A 25,098-nucleotide genomic window follows, 5' to 3' on the forward strand; every position below is an offset into this window, starting at 1 on the left:
AAGAGGCAACTGGAATTTCTGATTCTTCCTTGAAGAGCCTTCTCTGTGGCGGCACCGGCCCTCTGGAACCAACTCCCCCCAGAGATTAGAATTGCCCCCACCCTCCTTGCCTTTCGAAAGCTGCTTAAAACCCACCTCTGCCGCCAGGCATGGGGGAACTGAGATACACTTCCCGCTAGGCCTTTACAATTTTATGCACGGTATGTCTGTATGTATGATTGGTTTTTATATAGTGGGTTTTTAACTGTTTTTAGTATTGGATTTTGTTATATACTGTTTTATTGCTGTTGTTAGCCGCCCCGAGTCTGCGGAGATGGGCGGCATACAAATCCAATAAATAAATAAATAAATTTTGTTTCTCATCCAAAACACCAAAAAGAAAAAAAATATGAAGTCCAGGTGCCTCTTTAAAAAGCACCTTTGGGACAACCATGACCTGGATGACTGAGAATCTCCACAGACACTCTTATCTTGATTGCTTTCTTGAAGACATTTCATTACCCAACTAGGTAATACCATCAGTTGCAAGTGCTGAATATCATCAGACCTAGCACCACTGAGATTGGGTTAATGAAACCTCTACAGGAAAACCACCAGGTTCAGCACCAGGGACCCCACAGTTCAACCCTGAGCCACAAATATTCTCTGCTAGTGCTACAAATATGCCTGGTCAGTTCTTGAACACTTCTAATGCTATGGGACTATGAGGTTTGGAGTCATTTTTGAATGAAACAAGAATCCTTGCGCAGGTTTGGACTCTTAAATTCAATACAATCATCTAAAAACTAGAGCGACAGTTTAGTATAAGAATTGCATTCCTATCCTAATCCAGACTCTTGACCAACCCATGCCAAGTATTCATGCCACACAGCTAATGTGACAAGATCAGTTGCATGAGTCATTACACTTGGCAGCAGGCAATGCGGATCCTGGTACGTTGGCATCTACTTCCTGTATGCCTTCCGGAGAACATCTGTAGATGTTATTGCTCATAAGCAACTGCTCAGCCATCTGTTAAAATTTTCCCTAGTTTCACCTTGACATTTTTGGGGAGATTAAAGTCCACAAAGTTTCCATTTGGTGATAAATAAAAGCCATATTTGTGCAAAATTACTGTTTATTTAAAACCCTTCATTTCAAAAACAGAAAATCCTTCCTTAAAAGATGATCCATACATTTTTTTAAAGTGTGTACAAACATAAATTATCTAAATACAGTTTCAATCCTCTTTCCCCCAAAGGGGACGATTTCAATCAACAGTCCCACTCTTTTTATTTCTGCATCTGTGCTGGCAGCTATTTCAGTCCAAGCGCATTTGGGAATAAGCAATGCTCTTCATCTCCTCCACATCATGGTCGGTGATGCTCCATAAATCTGCCAGGCAGACAGTTGGTGACACAGAACGAAAACTGCTGGCATCTCTGACTTGAGGTGTCCACACACATCAGAACTTCCCAGAATCTCTACCCACATCCCACCTTGCAGGGATTCATAAATTACACAGCGGAAACATCCAGAGGCTGCACTTCCACCCCTGTACAATTCCGGCTGAAATCAGGCAAAACTGCAAGACTAGCAAGAGGGCCTAATCACCCAGCCAAAGATCAAAAGGCAACAGGCTGGTTTCAAAGTCCCAGCACTGCTGATGAGCCTCCTTTTATTCAGTCTGTGAGCCAGAAAGAGGGGTGGGTAAACACCAATACTTCCCTCCACATGGGGAGCCCAGAAGAGAGAAACGAGGGTCAAGTAAAACAAGCATGGGCCGAAGTGGTCCTATAGGGTGCTGAACCTTTTTTGGTTTGTGTGACAAAAGGGTGTATGTGGGTATGCTAGCACACATACATGTGCCCACACCCGTTCCCTCCTTACCCCATGCATGCGCACCGCCACCTTGCTGCCCCTGTGTAGGCAGACAATCGCCACCCCATCCCTGCAAATGCACACAGACCTCACTGAAGCCTGGGACCATGAAAAAAAGTGGCAAACTGGAAGCTTAGAAAAACAGACTTCCGGTTTCCCCGTTGTGCTGTTTATTGCACTCCGGAGGCTTCAGCGAAGCTTCCTGAAGCCCCAGAGTGCAAAAAATAGCACAGTGGGCAAACTGGAAGTCCGTTTTTTAAAACTTCCAGTTTGCTTGTTGTGCTGTTTTTCGCATTGCAGGGCTTCAGGAAGCCTCCCCTGAAATCTCCAGGGGGCGAAACAGCCTTCCCCAAGGCTGAAAATAATCTGGCTTGGTGCGCATGCATGCTAGAGCTGATGTAGGACAACGTCTAACATGCCTTCCGATATGGCTCCGTGTGCCACCACACGTGCCATAGGTTCGCCACCATGCTCCTATAGAACAGTGTTTCCCAACCTTGGCAACTTGAAGATATTTGGACTTCAACTCCCAGAATTCCCCAGCCAAGAATTCTGGAAGTTGAAGTCCAAATATCTTCAAGTTGCCAAGGTTGGGAAACACTGCTATAGAATATATCCCCTTTTTCAGAACTCTGTAGTTGCAGAACTTGCATTTTACTTCTCTAACAAGGTTCTTGACCTGTTTCACATAAGCTGAGACCCTGATAGCCTAAGATAATAGAACTGCTAGCCCTGTAAAAATCCTCCCATCACCCAACTTAACCAATGGCATTGTCTACTCGGCAAGGCCCCACTTGAAGAGAGAGAAATTACGCTACGGCCCATTATGCTGCTGGATTATCCGGTCAGGCAAGACCTCAGACACTGATCTCAATTAAATCCTAAGGAGGAAAGGATTCAGCTGACCGATTCTCTTCAAAGGGCTCAACTTTGGTCCTTGAATAACGTCCAACTATTGTGGAGGACCTTGTCTTCACAGCAACTGTTAGGAAGGCTACAAGAGAATTCACATTATGAGCAGGAAAGGAGGAAGTGGACAGAGAGGAACCCGTCCTGAAACCGATCACGTTTCAAAACCTGAGCGAGGAATGCAACCGGAGAAGGGTGCCAACTACTCAACAGAGATACCCAGTCATATCCAAACACAGTTCAGGAATTTGCCTAAAAAGGAAGCTAGGCTCCCACTTTGAAATTAGGTCCACAGCCAAAAGAAACAAAACCGGTTTATTACAGATTTGTACCCAGCTATGATTTTTAAAAAGTGGTAGGGAAATGGGCAAAAAATAGAAAATTATGAAAGTTATTAGATTGTCTGAGTAAAAGCCAGGAATAATAGGAAAGTTTTTTAAAAGCTGCATGCGATGCCAAGACCACAAGTGGATTTACAAAATGCACACTTGATGACCACTTGAGAGGCAATTTGGGCTTTGGAGGAACAGTACCACATCCTGATTGAGTCACGCTGCCTTCTGTATACCCAGCTTGCAAAGAGAAAGCTTGAAGCACAGACGGCTATGAAACAGGGAGACCATCACCAGCAGGGTAAAGAACAGAAAGACAATCAAGTTCCCTGCGCAGCTTTGGTGAGAAAGTTACCACAGGCAGGTCTGGATGAGAAGGAGAAGAAGTGGAAGACCAGCCCAGCGGGCTAAGGAAGCAGAACTGTTATCAGGGTTCTTGCCTGGAGGGATGGGTCGGTTCCAACCTGGTAAAGGTTGCATGTCATCATAGGGCTTTCCGCCTTCTGTAGAATTCGAACACAAAGCCTCTTTCGGGGGTGGCACTGTAGGGACTGTTACTTGCTGAAGCTGTACTTCTGGAACGTTTTTCTTCACCCAGTCGGCATAGGCTGCAAGGCGGATGTAAACGCCAGGTCTGTTGGGAGCCCCACAGCTGGAGCCCCAGCTCACAACGCCAGCCAGGACCCAGGCGCTGTCCACGTGACAGGAGAGGGGCCCCCCAGAATCACCCTAAAAAAACCCAACAAAATTTAATTCGGTCATTTTTTTGAGAGAGGGAGTTGCAAAGGAAAAAAAGTTGAGAATCCATAAACATGTTGTCTGATTACATGAAGAGGAGTCAAAAATGATGAAAAGTTACAGCCGTGCTTTTCAAACTTGGTAATTTTAAGATGCCTGGACTTCAACTCCCAGAATTCCCATATTGGCTGGGGAACTCTGGGAGTTGAAGTCCACCCATCTTAAAGTTGTTGAGATTGAGAAATTCTGCTCTAGAGCACAATATCTCCGAGACCGCCTTCTGCTGCATGAATCCCAGCGACCGATTAGGTCCTACAGAGTCGGCCTTCTCTGGGTCCCGTCAACTAAACAATGTCGGTTGGCGGGCCCCAGGGGAAGAGCCTTCTCTGTGGCAGCCCCGACTCTCTGGAACCAGCTCCCCCCAGAGATTAGAACTGCCCCTACCCTCCTTGCCTTTCATAAACTCCTCAAAACCCACCTTTGTCGTCAGACATGGGGGAACTGAGATATCTCCCCCGGGCCTATATAATTTATGTATGGTATGTTTGTAGGTATGTCTGCTTAAAAATGCGGTTTTCTTAACTACTTTAAATTTTAAATTGTAAATTATTAGATTTGTTATGAATTGTTTTATTATGTTGTGAGCCGCCCCGAGTCTACGGAAAGGGGCGGCATACAAATCAAATCAAATCAATCAATAAATAAAAGCACTAGACCAGTGTTTCCCAACCTTGGCCACTTGAAGATATCTGGATATCTTCAAGTGGCCAAGGTTGGGAAACACTGCACTAGACAACCCAACGGTTTGTTAGCCTCCTCTAATAAAGGAATGCTTTCTTTCCCAATCCTCATATTCCTGCAGATTTCAGGGCCTCACGTCCTACCACCATCACTACCACCACACCTGGCCAATTAATGGCACCCCTAAACTCCTCCCGGTGGCCTCACCTGACAGGCGTCTTTCTTGCCTTCCACATAGCCTGCACACATCATGTCAGGATGGAGGGTGTGGGACTCCTCAGGATCTGGGTTTCTTCTATATAGGCACCTGCAGGTGTCCAAGCCAATGATGGGCACTTCAAGTTGTTGTAGCGTCATGGGCGAGGCGAGGCTCGCTATAGAGAAGGATATAGGGTCAGTATGGAGGCAAGACAACCTGAAGGATCTTATTTGTAAAGGTTAAGCAAGAGGGATAGTCTTCCCTTGAATGGGGAACCTAGACTTTCAGAATTTCCTGTGGAACCGAGTGGTTTTTTCTATCACCTCAAACAATCAAAAGAGGCTCACTTCCTGGATCGGTCCGAAATGTTTCTTAGCCCAGAACTTTGTCTATCCCAACCGGATCCCAGCAACCAGTTAGGTCCCACAGAGTTGGCCTTCTCTGGGTCCCGTCGACTAAACAATGTCATCTGGCAGGACCCAGGGGAAGAGCCTTCTCTGTGGTGGCCCTGACCCTCTGGAACCAGCTCCCCCCGGAGATTAGGATTGCCCCCACCCTCCTTGCCTTTTGAAAACTCCTTAAAACCTACATCTGCCATCAGGCATGGGGGAATTGAGACATTTCCCCCAAGGTTATATAGTTTTATGTATGGTATGCTTGTGTTGTATGTTTTTAAAATAATGGGTTTTTTAGATATTGTTTAAATATTAGATTTGTTCATGTATACTGTTTTACTATTGTTGTGAGCGGCCCCAAATCTGCGGAGAGGGGCAGCATGCAAATCTAATTATTATTATTATATTATAATAATAATAATAATAATAATAATAATTATAATAATAATATTGGATAGGAATGAATGCTCATTGCTCAGGAATGAATGCTTGTGAAGCCTGCCTTTCTCTACCTACTGTCATTATGTCCCAGCTACCCTTTGTGGACCACCTGCCCCCAACTCAGAAATAACATTAAGTTTTTTTTTAAATGTTAGACCCCTGAAATCAACTGTTCCTAACATTATATTGGAGAAATATCATTTGGGATAAGAAGAGGGGGACCGCCTTCTGCCGCACGAATCCCAGTGACCGGTTAGGTCCCACAGAGTTGGCCTTCTCCGGGTCCCGTCAACTAAACAATGTCGTTTGGCGGGACCCAGGAGAAGAGCCTTCTCTATGGCAGCCCCGACCCTCTGGAACCAGCTCCCCCCAGATATCAGAGTTGCCCCCACCCTCCTTGCCTTTCGCAAGCTCCTTAAAACCCACCTCTGTCGTCAGGCATGGGGGAATTGAAATTTTCCCTTCCCCCTAGGCTTATAGAATTTATACATGGTATGCTTGTATGTATGAGTGGTTCTTTAAATTGGGGTTTTTTAGATTATTTTTAATATTAGATTTGTTCACATTGTCTTTTTTATTGTTGTTAGCCGCCTCTTCGGAGAGGGGTGGCATACAAATCTAATAAATACAAATACAAGAGAAGGAAACTAAATACTGATTGTGTCTGGAAGAATTTGCAGGAAGAGAACCTACATTATAGGTCCAGCACACAGCCGCGAGAGCTGGGTTGGGCATACCCAGGTATTCCCACATTAGTCCAACACTCCGTGCACTGCACTGGCTGCCGATTGCTTTCTGAATGGAATTCAAAGTGTTGGTTATTACCTATAAAGACCAACATGACATTTTACCAGATTATTTTTGAGACCAACTTCTGCCTCACACATCACAGCAGCCGGTTAGGTTGCACAGTCGGCCTCCTCCAGGCCCCGTTGGCTAAACAATATCAACATGGGAGAGTCTTCTCTGTTGTGACCCCAGTTCTTTGGAACCAACTCCCCCCGGAGATTCGCATCGCCTCCATTCTCCTTGCCTTTCATAATGCGTTAGAGAAACATCTGTGCCAGAGGCCTGGGACCGTGAGCAGTGTTCCCTCTAATTTTTTTGGGGGGGGGGGCGGAAAAGTATACTGTCTGAGCGGTAGTCCCTTCGGGACTGGGCGGCACAGAAATAATAAATAAATAAATAAATAAATAAACAAACAAATAAAAAACCCACCCTGTTTTGCCTCAGAGAATTTCAAAATAAAATACTGTACTGTGTCGATAACAGTGAGCTCATAATAGGGCAACTCTATCAATATCAAAATGCCACTTAAATAGTTGAGCTAGTTTCAAACTAGATTTTGATTTTCTTTCTCTCTTCCTTACTCCCATTCTTTTTCTTTCTCTTTTCCTTCCTCTCTTTTTTCTATCTGTTTCTCTCTCTTCCTCTCTTCCTCTCTCTCTCCTTCCCTCTCACTCTTTCCCCCTCGGCTTCTGGGCAGGTTTGGAAAACTCTGAGTTGATGATGATTTTTAAGTGAGCGATTGCTCACTACTCAGCTTAGAGGGAACTATGACCGTGAGTGACAGTTTCGCTCTGGCCATTAGTATGAAAGGAGGATGACTGAATTTTTTTTATAGTGGTTTTTATTTATTTTTTAATATTTGTAATTGTATTTATTATTACTGGGTCTATTTTATCCTTGTAAGCCACCCTGACTCCCCGAGGAGAAGGACAGCCTATCAATCTAAAAAATAAAATAAATAAATAAATTTTAAAGGGAGTCCTCAACTTACGGCCACAATTCAGCCCAGAATGTCTGTTATTAAGTGAGGGTTTTTTTGTTAAGTGTGTTTTGCCTCATTTTATGACCTTTCTTGCCACATTCGTTAAGTGACTCCCTGCAAGGAATAAACTAGTATCATGGTTGTTAAGTGAACATGGCTTCCCATTGGTTGTGCTCATCAAAAGGTGATCACGTGACCTTGGGACACGGCAATGGCCGTAAGCATCTGGATTTTGATCACGTGATCATGGGGCTCCTGCAAAGGTCATAAATGCGAAAAAGGTCGTAAGTCACTTTTTTCAATGCCGTTGTTAACTCTGAACAGTCCCTGAATGAGCTGTTGTAAAAGTTGAGGACTACCTGTACATAAATGGTTTGCCATTTCAGGTATATCAGCATCCTTGCATACTTTGAGTCAGAAAAATGCATGCCCCAAGTGACACACTGACCCATCTAGCTGATGATAAATTCTGGGATTTCTAATGCAACCACCATCTGCTAAAGGTCTGAAATCTCTAGGTGAAAACATTCCATCCTTACTGGATTCGTGGACATTCCCCCAGCCTGTGACGGTGCACGTCAAGCCTTGTGGGAAGTTGGCTGAAGAGTCCGGCAGGCAGATCGGCCGGACGGTCCGAGAATATTGAACTGCCGTCTTGAGTTTCACCAGGGCAATGTCTCCTCGAGAGCCTTCGTCTTCATTGAAATCAGGATGCTTAATCACTTCCTCTATTAACCTCACTTGGATTTCTGACGAGGGGTTCTTCAGCTGGAAGGAGCCCAGGGACACTTCGTACGACGGGATCTCATTCCCCCTGTAGAGAGGAAGCAGGGTTTGTGTCATTTCTGAGGTTCCAAATCTGTAAGATCCTCCCAAATGCATCCAGACCCATTCTTCTCTTCCCAGCAAGGGCCAGCAGATTCCCAAGTATCCAACCACGGAAAGGCAGCAATAATAATCCACCTGAGTTTCCCCACTTCCCCAATGCTTAAATATATCCTACTTCTCAATTGTAAGCCAACATTAAGCTAGTATCACATATAGCCATACACTGAACTGTACAGATAGCCCTCAACTTGCAACTGAGGGGAGAGGGGCGGCATACAAATCTAAATAATAAACAAATAAATAAACAAACAAACAAACAAATAAATAAATAAATAAATAAATAAATAAAAACTGTTCTGGCGGTGGGTTGCTCCTGGTTCGGACCGGTTCTTAGAACCGGTAGCTCTGGCGGTAGGAGGCTCAGCCCACCAACTTAGAGATGCTTCTGTACATGTGGAGAAGCGGAGCGCGCAACTCGCGTGCATGCAAACCAGCAGCAAAATTATTTACAACCCACCACTGAATAGTTCATTTAGTGACCATTCGAAGTGACAACAGCATTGGAAAAAAGCGACTTGCAATCATTTCCCACGCTTACAACCACTGCAGCATCCCCATTTAAAACTTCATAAGCAGAGGGGGGTTGCTAAGGTGGAACGGTGACGTGTGCTCGCCCCCGTGGCTCTGAGTGCTAGCGGAGTCCAGCGCAAGTTATTTATTTATTCAATTTTTATGCCGCCCTTTTCCTTAGACTCAGGGCGGCTTACAACATGTTAGCATTGCAAAAGCACTTTTTTTAAAAACAGAGCTAGGCTATTGCCCCCACAATCCGGGTCCTCATTTTACCCACCTTGGAAGGATGGAAGGCTGAGTCAACCTTGAGCCGGTGATGAGATTTGAACCGCTGACCTTCAGATCTACAAGTCAGCTTCAGTGGCCTGCAGTACAGCACTCTACCTGCTGCGCCACCTCGGCTCATTTTATGCTACTACACCCGAGCAGGTAGCGAAATTGTGGTGCCCCTGCGTGTCCGCGTGCAATTTTGCTACATAATTTTGTAGCATAATTGCGCTGGACTCCGCTAGCACTCAGAGCTAGTCGGTTGGTTCATATTTATGACGGTTTGAGTGTCCCAGGGTCTGGTGATCCCCTTTTGCGACCTTCGGTCAAGCAAAGTCAATGAGGAAAGCCTTCAACCTTATGAGATAACTTAATAACTGCAGTGATTCTTACAAATAGTTGTAGCAAGAGAAAGATCACAAAAGGGGTTTAAAAAAATCACTTGAGAAACATCCCACTTAGAAATTTTGGAGATTCGCTGTGGTCGTAACTCGAGGACTAATCCAAAAAGTTTGAGAACTCTGAATGGGTAACAGCAGGCGTGATGAAGACCAAGCGGTCACACACTGTCATGAGAGAGTCAAAATCTCCCATTGATTGCATTCTGCAAGCGCCACAAGGCCTCATCCGTTTGTTCTGATCAAGGTCTGGGATTTCAAATCCAGCAGCCTTGAGACTTTCTCTGTAAGGAAGCTAACAGCATGAGGCTCTGCTTCCTAATACCCACACCTTTTTTTAGTTTTAATCCCAGCTTTATTATTTTTACAAATAGCTCAAGATGTTGAGCACACAGGGAGTCCTCGACCTACAACCACAACTGAGCCCCAAATTTATGCTGCAAAGTGAGACATGGGTAGAGTGAGTTTTGCTCCATGTTACGACTTTTCTTGTTGCATGGAATCCCTGCAGTTGTTGATTTAGTAACCCGGTTATTAGGTGAATCTGGCTCCCTACCCCTTGGCTTGTCTGAAAGGACACAAAAGGGGAATCACACGATCCTGGGACACTGCAACTGTCATAAATATGAAACAGTTGCCAGACATCTGAATTTTAATTGTGTGACTGTGTGACGCCTTATTTACTTATTTATCTATCTATCTATTTATCTATCTATCATCTATCTATCTATCTATCTATCTACCTTCCTCTCTCCCTCCCTACCTCTTTGCCTGCCTACCTACCTACCTACCTACCTATATATCTATCTACCTCCCTCCCTCCCTGCCTACCTCCCTCCCTCCCTCCCTCCCTGCCTACATCCCTACCTACCTCCCTACCTACCTACCTATCTATCTACCTCCCTCCCTGCCTGCCTGCCTGCCTATCTATCTACCTACCTACCTATCTATCTATCTATCTATCTATCTATCTATCTATCTATCTATCTATCTTCTATTTATTTATTTATTTGTTTGTTTGTTTATTTATTTTATTCGATTTTTATGCCGCCCTCCTCCTTAGACTCAGGGCGGCTTACAACATGTTAGCAATAGCACTTTTTTAACAGAGCCAGCCTATTGCCCCCACAATCCGGGTCCTCATTTTACCCACTTCGGAAGGATGGAAGGCTGAGTCAACCTTGAGCTGGTGAAGAGATTTGAACTGCTGACCTACAGATCTACAGTCAGCTTCAGTGGCCTGCAGTACAGCACTCTACCTGCTGCGCCACCTCGGCTCTTTCTTAACAGTCATAAGTATGAAAAATGGTCACAAGTCACTACTTACACTCTACTACAGTGCTGCTGTAACTTTGAATGGTCACTAAACAAACTGTTGTAAATCGAGAACTACCTGTGCTTTCCTGCTACTATTTTCCTCATGCTTCGAGGCTGAGAGAGAATGATTGGCCCAAAGTCACCCAGCTAATTTTCAAAGGTGGGACTAGAACTCATAGTGCTAGAGCAGTGATGGCAATCCTTTTTTCTCTCAGGTGCCGAAAGAGCGTGGGAGTGCATGTGAGAGTGTCCACACCCATACTTCAATGTGCGGGGAGGGTGAAAACAGTTTTCCCCCGCCCCCTGGAAGCCCTCTGAAGGCCGTTTCCCAACTTCTGATGGGCCCAGAAGGCTCGTGTTTCGTCCTCCCCAGACTCCAGTGGCTTCCTTGGAGCCAGGGGAGAGTAAAAACACCCTCCCCGTTCTCCTGGGTGGTCTCTGGAAGCCAAAAACGCCCTCCCAAAGCCTCTCTGCAAGCCAAGTATCAGCTGACCAGTACACACATGCACGTTGGAGCTGAGCTAGCGCAACAACTCGTGTGGCAGCAGACATGGCTCTGTGGCACCTGTGCCATATGTTCGCCATCCCTGTCCTAGAGATTGGCCCATCCAACCAGCTTGCATGCCTAAGGCAGGTCTAGAACTCACAGTCTCCTGGTTTCTAGCCTGGTGCCTTCACCCTCAGACCAAACTTGGATACTTGACTTACTTTGGGAAGCAATGTGCAGCCGAAACCAGCCACTGGGGGGCGATGAGGGTTGCCCCACAGACATGATGACTGTTGTAGTTCAGGTTGGCTTGCCATGGCCACTGTCCACTTTGAGCACTGGAACCACCCACGATCCGTCCCAGGGCAGGCACACCACACAACACTGCAGAGAAGGAGACATTTTCATGAGTGGGGCGGGGAAAACCCATTCTAGAATTGCTGGCATCGCTTCGTCCATTGCTGGCTGCCAAGTACAGCCTTGTTATAAATTAGGACTATGCTTGTGTTCCAGGGGACATTGATAAGAAAGATAATCAACAGCTGGGAAATCTCTGGTCTTTATTTTAATAGTGCCTTCCTCTTTCTATTGCTGGAAAAGGTAACATGTGCCCCTTGTCACGTCAATCTAGAAGGCCAATAATAAATAATCCCATTTTGAAAAAGGTCACAGAATCAAGGATTTCATTGGAAAGACATATGATCATTAAACCACGATTGGTTAGAAACAAAAGCCAATCGGGATTTGAAGTGGGGAGGGCAGAGTTCAATTAGCCAGCAGAAAAACAGGAAACATAAGAAGACAGGTAGAGTGTGCAACATTCATTCATCTCTTTACCTTGTGCCCTGGCCTCTCTCACGACTGCAGAATAGGAACAGGGAAAAAACATGAAAAAGAAGAAAACAAAGCAATGTTAGGACATAAACATAGCTGGTGGTATATTGATTACACTCTTGTTTATGAAAAGAGGTTTCTAGGGCAGTCTTTTTCCTATTTACATATAAGTAGACTTCAGTTTATGGTTGCTTAGCAACACTTCAGAGTTATGGCGGAGCTACCTGAGGATATTTACGATGCAGATGCAGCATTCCAGACCCCCAATTCCGTGGTCACTTCAAGGAAGTGGGTTAGGGTCCCACAGTCAACTGTGTTTTATGACCGTTTTCTAGAAAAGCGACATTTGCTTCTGGTTTTCAGCAAATCTAGGCCCATATCAAACCACCACTTTGTTTAAAAACCAAAGCCTGTACTTAATGACCATCACAGAAAGTTTGTAAATGTGATAACAAAAAATAGAGGGATTATAGTATATAAATATGTAAATACAAATGTATAAACAATATGGATAAAAGAAATGATTAAGTGTAATGTGAATATTTTTAGATAAAAATGGAACTATATAACAATGTAGAATTACTGAAAGAATTATTATAACATTATAATAATTATTATAATATAAGCGTGGAACTCATTACCGGACTCCATAGTGTCATCCCCAAACCCCCAACACTTTACCCTTAGATTATCTACGGTTGACCTATCCAGATTCCTAAGAGGTCAGTAAGGGGCGAGTACAAGTGCACTAGTGCCTTCTGTCCCCTGTCCTATTGCTCTCCTATATCTCCTATACCTTTCTTCTATTCCTATATCTCTTCTTCTATTCTTTCATTGATATGTTCTATTACTATATCTTCTTTTCTATTATTTCTTAGATATATTTTACTATGAATATCTCCTCTATAACCTTCATCATGTACTTTTACTATGTGTATATAGATATATACCCACTAAAACCCTCATTGTGTATTGGACTAAATAAATAAATAAATAAATAAATAAATATTTAAAGAAAAGTTTGAAAATCAATAAAGTTTATACATATACCAGTATATCTATATAAAAAAGAAAGTTTGTAAAAAGTTTTGTCACGTGGACAAGCTAATGGACTACCATCACAAATTATAACCATGATGGGCAGGCTGCATTATGGCCGCAACTCAAAGCCTATGACTATAATTGAGCCCCAAATTTCTGCTGCTAAGCAACAGGGTTCCTAAGTGATTTTTGCCCTTTCTTGCTAGAGTTGTTAAAGTGAATCACCGCAATTTTTAAATTAGTAACTCGATGCAAGTGAAATTCTCCACTGAATTTGGAATACAGTGGAACCCCGACATAAGAGCTGCTCTACTTAAGAGCAACTCGAGATAAGAGCTGGGAGGGGAGAGATATTTTTGTTCTACTTACAAGCCCAAATTCGAGATACAAGCGCCAAGGAGCTGTCTCCTGAAGCCAAACGCTAACTTCCGCGTTCGGCTTCAGGAGACAGCTGCGAAGCGGCGCGCGTGTTTTAAAAGGTTGCAGCCGGCCTGGGGGGCTCGGGGGGGTGCTTGCAGCTTTCTTTCTTGCTCTTTTTCTTTCTCTCTTTTACCTTCCCTTCCTCTATTTCTTCTTTTCTTTCTCCTTCCCACCTTCCCTCCCTCCCTCCCTTCACTCATTCCTCTCTTACTCTCCCCTTTCATAAGTTTCCTTGCTTCCTTCCTCTGTTCCTGTCCCTTCCCCCTTTCTTTCTTTCTTTCTTGCTCTTTTTCTTTCTCTCTTTTACCTTCCCTTCCTCTATTTCTTCTTTTCTTTCTCCTTCCCACCTTCCTCCCTCCCTCCCTTCACTCATTCCTCTCTTACTCTCCCCTTTCATAAGTTTCCTTGCTTCCTTCCTCTGTTCCTGTCCCTTCCCTCTTTCCTTCCTTCCTTCCCACCCTCCGTCCATTCATTCACCCATTCCTCTCTTGATCGCTTAAAGCCGGTCCCTGGTGCAAAAAGGGTTGGGGACCTCTGTCCTACAGGATTGGGTGGCAGAGAAGTTGAACATATGTAAATTTAAAAGTTTAAGAAAGTTTACAAGTTAAGTGAAAGAAACTTCATTATTCATTTATATGTACATGTACATTTCTTCATTAAAAACATGTCTTTCTGCATAATTTAGACTAACTTTGTGAGTTTTTTGAGGGCTGGAACCAATTAAAATTATTTACATTAATTCCTATGGGGAAAAGTCGTTCGAGATAAGAGCTGCTCGACTTAAGAGCCCAGGTCCGGAACGAATTAAACTCGTATCTCGAGGTACCACTGTACTGTGTTCAGTTCTGGAGACCTCACCTACAAAAGGATATTGATAAAATTGAATGGGTCCAAAGACGGGCTACAAAAATGGTGGAAGGTCTGAAGCATAAAACCTATCAGGAAAGACTGAATGAACTCAATCTGTACAGTCTGGAGGACAGAAGGGAAAGGGGGGACAGGATCGAAACATTTAAATATGTTAAAGGGTTAAATAAGGTTCAGGAAGAAAGTGTTTTCAATAGGAAAGTGAACACAAAAACAAGGGGGCACAATTTGAGGTTAGTTGGAGGAAAAATTAGAAGTAATGTGAGAAAATATTATTTTACTGAAAGAGTAGTAGATGCTTGGAACAAATTTCCAGCAGACGTGGTCGGTAAATCCACAGTAACTGAATTTAAACCTGCCTGGGATAAACATATATCCATCCTAAGATAAAATACAAGAAATAGTATAAGGGCAGACTAGATGGACTGTGAGGTCTTTTTCTGCCGTCAATCTTCTATGTTTCTATGTTTCTGATTTGCTTGTCAGAGGGTCTCTGGGACACTGCAAATGTTATAAATTTAGGGCAGTAGCTAAGCAGATGCCCAATTGTAAAGTATGAAAAACGGTTGTAAGTCACTTTTTCTGGCGCTGTTGTAACCTTGAGTGGTTATAACAGCACTAAATAAATAAACAACTAAATAAAATAGCTGAAGGTGAGGACTATCTGTCTATACCTAATGTCCTCAGAAAGCCAATTTTCCCTTGATTCTGCTGACTATATGACCTTAATCCTTTGGTCCAAAACTGGCCTTAATTTGGGCCCAATGCTCACAACTTTTAGGAGAATAGAATGAATGAGCTGGAAGGGACCTTGGAAGTCTTCTAGTCCACCACCACCGCCACCACCACCCCGTTCAAGCAGGAGAACCTATAACATTTCAGACAAATGATTATGTCTCTAGACCAGTAATAGTGAACCTATGGCATGTGTGTCACAGGTGGCATGCTGAGCCCTATCGGACGGCACGCATAGCCTTGACCTATGTCAGTTCCAGTGCACATGCACATGTTGGCCAGCTCATTTTTAGTCTTGGGGAAGGCCGTTTCGCACTCTGGGAAGCTTCCTGAAGCCTCCAGAGTGGGAAAAACATCACAGCGGGAAAACAGGAAGTCTGTTTTTCTGAACTTCCGGTGTGCCCGCTTGGCCATTTTTTCACGGTCCCAAGCTTCAGTGAGGCCTGTGAGCATGCATAGAGGCCAGGGGGATTGTGCGCATGTGCAGGGGCAACATGGATGTGTGTGTGCACATCTGTGTGTGTCAAGGGGAATAGGTGTGGGCATCCTAACGTGCACACATAAACCCTAAAAGGTTCACCATCATTGGTCTAGACCAGGGGTAGGCAAAGGTGGCTCTTTTATGACATGTGGACTTCAACTCCCAGAAATCCTGATCTAGCATGATTGGCTCAGGAATTCTGGGAATTGAAGTCCACAAGTTATAGAAGAGCCAACTTGCCTACCCCTGGCCTAGACTATTCTTAAAGACATCCAGTGATGGAGCACCCACGACTTCTGGAGGCAAGCTGTTCCACTGGTTAATTGTCCTCACTGTTAGGAAGTTTCTCCTTAATTCCAGGTTGCTTTTCTTTTTAAAAAAGTTTTTTTTTTTAATTTCAAAATACAAGCATTCCATCTTTCATTAAACAGTGCATCTTCTGAGTTCATATATCTCTGGGTACCAATCTTCGACATTTTCAATATCATTCACTGTAATATCTTTCTCTTAATCTTAAAATCGTATTACGCTAAAAAATTAAACATTATAATCCTATTCATTTTTCCTCTTAACGGGTCTTCTACCAGTAACAAAAATGCAGTAATAACTAATTGTAATACAATCATCATCTTATTTATACATCTATCTTAATATTTTTTATTCTTCTTTAGTCTTGTTTTATTTCCAATTCCCCCTTTTACTCTCTAATCATTGATAAAGTACTTCCCATATCATATAATATTCAGTTTGTTTTCTCTTTAATTGTTAGTGTCAATCTGTTCATTTCAGCACATTTTAATATTTTCCAAATCACCTTCTTCAGGTCGCTTTTTGATTAATTTCCAACCATTGTTTCTTTGAAGAATACTTTGGAGAATAATTTGACTTCCTCAAATTACTACTATTATGTCACCCATAATTCTTCTTTTCTTTACACAAGCCAAATCCACTCCTTGCAGCTGTCCTTTATATCTTTTAGTCTCCAGGCTGTATTTTATTTAAGAGCATTTTGGAAGGAGTGTATCGAGCACGCTGTACCTAAGAACTCCCTCAGGTTACTTTCCCAAACTCCTTTGCCTTGAACAGCAGGGCAACAGGTGGCAAACCAGCAGAAATATCCTTGAAGGAAACTGCTCAGAACCAATTCATTGCATTTCTTGTGAAAGATGCAGGAAATAATGTAGATCATAAAACTATAAAGCCACAGCCCTATCTAGAGTAAAGGTCCCATACCAAAGCTGATGTACCAAAACTCATGTACTTTTCACTTTAGAAATAACCGGGGAAGATATCATCATCCTGACAGAGAGAGAGAAAAATTATTTCTCACGGGCTTTTCCAAGGTTTCCTCCTAAGGTTGCGCTAAGGAATCTGAGTCAGTCAGTCTCTCTCTCTCTCTCTCTCTCTCTCTCTCTCTCTCTCTCTCTCCCTCCCTCTCTCTCTCTCTCTCTCTCTCTCTCTCTCTCTCTCTGCTCCTGCCCAGATTTTTCTTGGAACAATTTTGCTTCCCAAGAATTTATTTCCTGCCTTGTGACTACACCAAGCCTGGAATGCAACAACTTTCCATGACCAATTTGCCACGGCCAATTGGCCCTGGCTTACTTGCTGTGGGACAATTCAATAATTCAATTATTTCAAATAATTAAACACTTATTTTAACTTTTGTCATTCATATTTCATTGGGTTCCTCCTTTCTTTAATGATTCTATTCCACCATTTCTTAAATATTAGATTAGTTGTTGTCCCGTGATAAGTTAGCCATGATGAGTTGTCCTAGACCAGGGCTGTCAACCTCAAGTCCTGGGGGCTGCATCTGACCCATGGGATACTTGGATCTGGTCTGCGTTGCTGTCTTGGAAACAGTAAAGGACAGGCCGTGGTGCTTTTGGCAATGAAAACAGGCTCAGAAGCTCCATTTTCGGCTGCCATGGCCTCCTGCAACCCTCAGCCATGAAAAAGAAGCTCGGGGGTGGCATAAAGGTGGCACAGGGGGCCCTGACAGAGTGACATCAAGCTGGTCATGCCCTCCTTTTCCCACCCCTCCAAGGACAAACACAACCCAGATGTAGTCCTCAAGGAAATCAAGTTTGGCACGCATGTCCCCTAGATCCACACCAAACTCTTCTGAAGTCCATTCCAACTGCAGAGGCATCAGGAACATAGGAAACATGACCAATTCTTCTTCTTCATTGTTTATTTTATCCCAAACCTTGTCATGCCCCACTAGTTGAAGGCTGCACATAAGCAAAATTGAAATCAAACAAGGAGATTAAAGACCCAAGCGAGAAGGTGCATCAGCAAAGAACAAGGGCACGTCTGAAGCCTTTTAACTATTCAATCCTTCAAAAGCAGTTTAACAGAGTTGGAAGGGACCTTGGAGGTCTTCTAGTCTAACCCCATGATATTTACCATTTCAGACAACTGGTTGCCCAATTTCTTCTTTAAAAGTTCCAGTATTGGAACATTCACGACTTCTGGAAGTAAGTCATTCAACTGATTCATTGTTCTGTCTGTCAGGAAATTTCCCCTTAGTTCTAGGTTGCTTCTCTCCTTGATTAGTTTCCACCCATTGCTTCTTGTTTTACCCTAAGCAGCTTTGGAAAATAGTTTGATTCTCTCTTCTTTGTGTCAACCCCTCAGATACTGGAACACGGCTATCACGTCTTCCCTAGTCCTTCTTTTCGTTACACTAAGCCAGTAGTGGATTTCAATTACTTTGCTACCGGTTGGGAACGGCAGCGGGTTTGTGTGCGCCTTGCCCATTCACAATGCTTCTATGCATGCACAGAATGCTTCTGAGCATGTGCAGAGCATTTTTGATGACAGCCAGGTGGGTAAAAGGAGCCTCCTGTCTCCGCCGCTACTGGTTTGCCTGATCCAGGGCAAACAGGTTACAATCCACTCCTGCACTAAACACCAATTCCATCAACCGTTCTTCAAATGTTTTAGCCTCCAGTCCTCTAATAATCTTTGTTGCTCTTCTCTGCACTCTTTCTAGAATCTCAACATCTTTTTTACACTGTGGAGACCAAGTGGGTTGCAGTATTCCAAGTGTGGTCTATAATGTCTTGGTAGACATTATAAAATGATATTAACTCTTCACATGATCATTAAACCACTGTCCTGTCCCAATCCTACGATGTCAAAATACTATCTCCACAGTTCTACTCCATGCAAAAGTGAAAATATATTACATGTACATAACCATCCATATCCTCTTTTATTTATATTTATTTATTTTGTTTATCAACAAGAATAAAATGCCAAGAAAAAACCATACATCCAGCACTAATAAGAAATAAAAAGGAAAAAATGACCCAAATATTAAATAAATCTAAAATAAAGAATCTACCCCAGCTGAATGCTGAAATAAAATAATACTCAATACTCTGGTTTCTCTTCAGATCGTATAAATCTTTCGCCTTTTACTAAAAATTTCTGTGGAAAGGAACATTTATGAGTTACGATTAATTTTTTCAGGCTCTGCTTCGCATAATAAAAAATATAATAATAATAATAATAATAATAATAATAATAATAATAAATAAATAAAAACATAGTTTCTTCTCCCCTTACATAATGGGTATACAGATAAGCTTTCCCATTATTTAATAAAAATATTAAATAAACAACTATTCCAGAAGACAGGATCTCTGATAATCAAATCAACCGCACCCTTCCTTGTCCTTATTTCATATCATATGTGTCTGATTGGTTTCTGCATGTGTAATAGAACATTCCAGAGAATTGCAGAACATTTTTTCCTCTTCAGAGGATATTTCCCAAATTACTACAAGGGTAGTTCAATCCTTCACCAAAAATTGTGTTCTCTATCTAGAAACGGTTTGTAGTTAGAAAAAGATAAGGGATCGGGGTGTGTTCCTCATGGTTTGGATCCGTTTGCCCAAACCAGTGGCGACCTGGTGATGACATCACGGTGATGTCACCAAACGAGATTTGTTGGTGCCGGCCTATGGGCGCCACCATCTTTTTTTGAATTTATTATTATTTTTATTTCCTCTGAGCATGTGCAGAGACTGAGTTCTGGCACTGTGCAAGCGTTTCCCATAATTTTTCCCGCTTCGTTTTGTTCAGGTTTTTCCCCACACACATTTTTTATTACTGTGCTCACACGGTGCAAGAGGGACCAAACCAGAAGTGAGTTAAGTTGGGACCCACCCCTGTAGAGCAGAGTTTTTCAACCAGGGTGCCGCGTGTGCCGTGAGACATGGTCAGGTGTGCTGTGGGGAAATTAAACATGGGTCCCCAATACCATTCCTGCCAGGATATCCCTTTTGTGTTCATCAAAACAGACCCAGGTTTCACACTGAGTGAGTATAAATACATTTAGAAACTATATTATGAACTACATGGAATGTTTGTGTGTTTGTTTGCTTTTAATAATGCAGTTTTTAGTGTTTTTTAAATTATTAGATTTGTTCTTACATTGTTCTTGTTATTCTTGTGAGCTGCCCCGAGTCTACGGAGAGGGGCGGCATTCAAATCAAATCAAATCAAATCAAATCAAATCAAATCAAATCAAATCAAATCAAATCAAATCAAATCAAATCAAATCAATGAATGAATGAATGAATGAATGAATGAATGTATAATATGTACTGCGTTAGAGTGTCATTTTGTGTCATTTTGGTTGGTGGTGTGCCCCAGGATTTTGTAAATGTAAAAAATATGCCCTGGCTCAAAAAAGGTTGAAAATCACTGCTGTAGAGGATAGGTTTTATATTACCTAGCTTGGTTCTATGTGCAATCATACTTTACAGCAAAACGGGCAGCAAACAAATTGAATAAGTAAGTAAGTAAGTAAGTAAGTAAGTAAGTAAGTAAGTAAGTAAGTAAGTAAGTAAGTAAACCAATCAATCAACCAACCAACCAACCAACCAACCAACCAACCAAAAAAACAAACAAACAAACAAACAAACAAATAATAACATTTCTAAGCAATTCTTATGAAGAGGAACTGCAAAGTCACCAAGCCACCTTATCCTTTGTAGGCCCTGCAAAAGTGGCTGAACTCAGAACGTGGGAAGTGGAATTGAGGCAAAATTATTATAAGTGGGGAATGAGCCCCCTCAACTTGTTTCAAATAATTTTTTTTATTTTTTTCTGTTCTTTCAACTATTCCATTCTGAGCCACAAATACATCTGAGAGGGGGTTCTTGTTACTCCCTGAGCTTGGTTGTCCCAAAGGTGCTTTTTCCAGAGGCAACTGGAATTTCTGATTTTTCTTTCAAGGTATTTCATTTCTCATCCAAAACGTCTTCAAAGAAAAAACACAAAGTCTGGTTGCCTCTTTAAAAAAAGCACCTTTGGGACACCCGTGACCTGGATGACTGAGAATCTCCACAGACACTCTGAACTTAGTTTTTTCTTGAAGACATTTCATTACCCAACTAGGTAATATCATCAGTGCTAGGGCTGAATATTATCAGACCTAACACCACTGAGATTGGATGAAACCTCTGCAAGAAAACCATCCTGCTCAGAAAGCACCAGGGATCCCACAGTTTAACGCTGAGTCATAAATATTCTCTTCTATGCCTGTTCAGTTTTTTTAACTCTTCTAATGTATGAGATTATAGAAGTTTGGAGCCATTTTTGAACGGGACAATTAACCTTGCGCAGATTTGGATTCTTAAATTCAATAATCATCTAAAAACTAGAGGTGAACAATTTAGGGCAGATGATGAGGCTAAATTATTCCATAATCTCAGCACCTTTACTGCATTCAATTTTGGTCACCCCACTATAAAAAGGACATTGAAACTCTAGAGAAAGTACAGAAAAGAGCAACTCAAATGATAAAGGGACTGGAAACCAAGACATATGGAGAGAGGTTGCTGTAACTGGGCATGGATAGTTTAGCAAAAAGGAGGGGCAGAGGGGGCATGATAGCAGCATACAGATATTTGAGGGGTCGCCACAGAGAGGAGGGGACCACACTATTTTCCAGAGCACCAGAGGGCCAGACCAGGAGCAACAGATGGAAACTGACCAAGGAGAGATTCAACCTGGAAATAAGGAAGAACTTTCTGACGGAGAGAGCGATCAACCATGGAACAGCCTGCCAGTAGAGGTTGTGAACGCCCCATCACTTGACACATTCCAAAGAAAATTGGACTGCCATCTGGTTGGGGTGGTGTAGGGTTTCCTGCTTGAGCAGGGGGTTGGACTTGATGACCTGCAAGGTCCCTTCCAACTCTAATAAATAAATAAATGTTACCTCTGTTGAAAATATTGAGACCTGAATACCCTGTGACAGGTACATTATCTTTTCTTAATGAAATGTTAGTTGGGGATAATGGAAAAAAGAGACCAATGCATCTGAAGGCCACTTAGCTGCGATAATCAAAATGGGTTTATCTTGCATTTTCCAAATTGTCAAAGTCTGAGTCATGCCATTCATGCTGAGTCATGCCATCCCCATTATCCCTGATTGTGCTCTCTTGGTGAGACTTTGGTAATAAGTAATGACCTTTAAAGCCCTACATGGCATTGGACCAGAGTACCTCCGGAACCGCCTGCTACCGCACGAATCCCAGCGGCCGATAAAGTCCCACAGAGTTGGCCTTCTCCGGGTCCTGTCGATTAACAATGTCGTCTGGCGGGCCCCAGGGGAAGAGCCTTCTCTGTGGTGGCCCCAGCCCTCTGGAATCAACTCCCCCTGGAGATTAGAAATGCTCCCACCCCCCTTGTCTTCCGTAAACTACTTAAGACCCACCTATACTGCCAGACATGGGGGATTTGAGACACCTTTCCCCCAGGCTTATTATAATTTATGTTTGGTATGTATGTGCTGTTTGGTTTCTAATTATGATAGGTTTTTTAGGGTTTTTTAATATTAGATTTGTGCCAGTATAATATTGTTTTTATCGTTGTTGTGAGCCGCCCCGAGTTTTCTGAAAGGGGAGGCATACAAATCTAATAAATTAAATAAATTAAATTAAGTTCTTCCATTGAAGCCTGGGTCAAATTAATCTTTCTGACCAACTATTGTCCCTCCTTTTTTCATCCAGCAGGATGTCTGTACTGTTGATATGATGTCAATGTCCATCCATCGATGCCACTTAGAATTTGGGGATCCCTGCTTTACTGCAACCTAAAAAATATTTGACCCCCAACCATCCTGATCTTTTAGGGTAAGATTGTGAAACGAGAACCCACAACATCCTTGTGGCCATATCGCATGTACTGGTATGACTGCAGCACAACCAATAGTGGGTTGCTCCTGGTTTGGCCCAGTTCTGTGAAGCTCCCCCATCCCACCTGGAAAGTATGCAGTAGCAAAGGGTTTTAAAACCCACTATTGAGCAAAACGTAAGCATGGACTCAACTTTGTTGTCACACAAATCTGCTCCCACTTAGAACAGAGTCCTCAGCACAATGTACCACCCAGTGAAGGGCTACCAAAATTTTTACCACCACACTGTGGGCAGGGCTTATGCAAGACGCCCTGCATTTTCTTTCACTATCTTTCAGTGCAAATTGGGTGCTCTGGGGTGGAGCTCCATTTTCACTACTCACTGCATTCCCCCCTGTCTGGGCAGCAGCCCCCCCCCTCCCCGGGGTACCACCCCTTCAGATGTCATAGCTGACACCCAGAAGCTACTTCTAGGGCTCCAAGCCAATCCTGCTATCTGATCTTTCATGACAAAACTGTGGTTGAATGAGCAACAAGGATGTCTAAAAACAGATCCAGGCTGACTTGTTAGGTTACCTGTTCATGACACTCGAGCCAGCCACACCCTGTAGGAGAAAAAGTCATTGAAAGAAACTTGCCTGACCTATCCATGCCCTCTTAAACACCAACCCATGTCCCAGGGCCCAACCCTAGCAAGAACTAAACACCTGAGGGACACACATTCACATTACAAGGCTTATTATTATTATTATTATTATTATTATTATTATTATTATTATTATCATCATCATCATCATTATCATTATTATTTTATTTGTTTATTTTTATTTATTAGATTTGTATGCCGCCGAAGACTCGGGGCGGCTAACAACAATAAAGAAGACAATGTAAACAAATCTAATATTAAAAATAATCTTTAAAAAACCCCAATTTAAGAAACCAATCATACAAACAAGCATACCATGTATAAATTCTATAAGCATAGGGGGAAGGGAAAAATTTCAATTCCCCCATGCCTGACGACAGAGGTGGGTTTTGAGGAGCTTGCGAAAGGCAAGGAGGGTGGGGGCAACTCTGATATCTGGGGGGAGCTGGTTCCAGAGGGTCGGGGCCGCCACAGAGAAGGCTCTTCTCCTGGGTCCCGCCAAATGACATTGTTTAGTCGACGGGACCAGGAGAAGGCCAACTCTGTGGGACCTAACCAGTCGCTGAGATTCATGCGGCAGAAGGTGGTCCCGGAGATTATTCTAAGTGCCATCAGCTTTAGGTGTGAGCAAATGACATCCAGCTTTACTCCTCAGGGTGTTAAAATGCTATCATGGCTGGTTTCAAATACAGTGGTACCTCTACCTACCAATGCCTCTACATATGAACTTTTCTAGATAAGAACCGGGTGTTCAATATTTTTTTGCCTCTTCTCAAGAACCATTTTCAACTTACAAACCTGAGCCTCTGAAACAGTAATCAGTAAAGGCAGGGAGAAGCCTCTAGGAATCTCCTGGGAGGAAACTGGGCTGGAAAAGGCAGGGAGAAGCCTCTGGGGGCCTCTCTAGGAATCTCCTGGGATGAAATAGGGCTTCCACCCTCCCCAACTGCACACATTATTTGCTTTTACATTGATTCCTATGGGAAAAATTGCTTCTTCTTACAAACTTTTCTACTTAAGAACATGGTCACGGAACAAATTAAGTTGATAAGTGGAGGTACCACTGTACAGGTAATAATCACAATTGAGTCCAAGATTCTTGTTGTGAAGTGAGATATTTGTTAAGTGAGTTTTGCCCAGCGGTGAAATCTATTTATCTTCCCTACCAGTCAGGAAGTGCGTGCTTTGCGCGCACGCACACCTCATGTTTTTTCACCTTCTGTGCATGCAGAGATTTTTTAAAAAGAAAATGGTGACCTCCAGGTGGGTGGGCGGAGCCTCACACAACCGAATCATCAGCAGCCGCCACTACCAGTAGGCCCGAACCAGGCCGAAGTATTTCACCCCTGGTTTTGCTCCATTTTATGACCTGTCGATAAGTTATTAACCCAGCTGTTCAGGGAAATCTGGCTTCCCCATCGACTTTGCTTGTCAGAAGGTCATAAAAAGGGATCCCACGATCCCAGGACACAGCGACGGTCATAAATATTGCCATGCATCTGAATTTTGATCACAGGATCATGCGGATGCTGCAAACATCATTGCTGGGGAAAAACTTTTTTGAGTGCTGTGATAATAACAGTTACTAAATGAACTATTGTAATTTGAGGACTACCTGTAAACCATATTTTTTTAAAATATAAACACCAAGAAACATCC

The 25,098-nt window shown here is 42.9% G+C and overlaps 1 protein-coding gene and 1 non-coding gene across 2 annotated transcripts in view; one reads left to right on the forward strand and one right to left on the reverse strand.

Annotated features, from left to right (window-relative positions):
* Window positions 1-25,098, reverse strand: part of LOC139153723 (transmembrane protease serine 9-like) — a 46,893-nt gene that overhangs the window by 17,253 nt on the left and 4,542 nt on the right. The window contains exons 2-6 of the mRNA XM_070728030.1: window positions 12,094-12,117; window positions 11,478-11,640; window positions 7,926-8,200; window positions 4,788-4,954; window positions 3,542-3,830 (exon numbers count right to left, since the gene is read on the reverse strand). Of these exons, the coding sequence (XP_070584131.1) occupies window positions 3,542-3,830; window positions 4,788-4,954; window positions 7,926-8,200; window positions 11,478-11,640; window positions 12,094-12,117 (918 nt within the window). The remainder of the gene's footprint in view (window positions 1-3,541; window positions 3,831-4,787; window positions 4,955-7,925; window positions 8,201-11,477; window positions 11,641-12,093; window positions 12,118-25,098) is intronic.
* Window positions 19,019-19,131, forward strand: LOC139155019 (U5 spliceosomal RNA). The gene has a single exon (XR_011557006.1). It is a non-coding gene; the product is annotated as a U5 spliceosomal RNA (small nuclear RNA).

Source organism: Erythrolamprus reginae, chromosome Z, assembly GCF_031021105.1.
Source record: "Erythrolamprus reginae isolate rEryReg1 chromosome Z, rEryReg1.hap1, whole genome shotgun sequence".
NCBI lineage: Eukaryota > Metazoa > Chordata > Lepidosauria > Squamata > Dipsadidae > Erythrolamprus > Erythrolamprus reginae.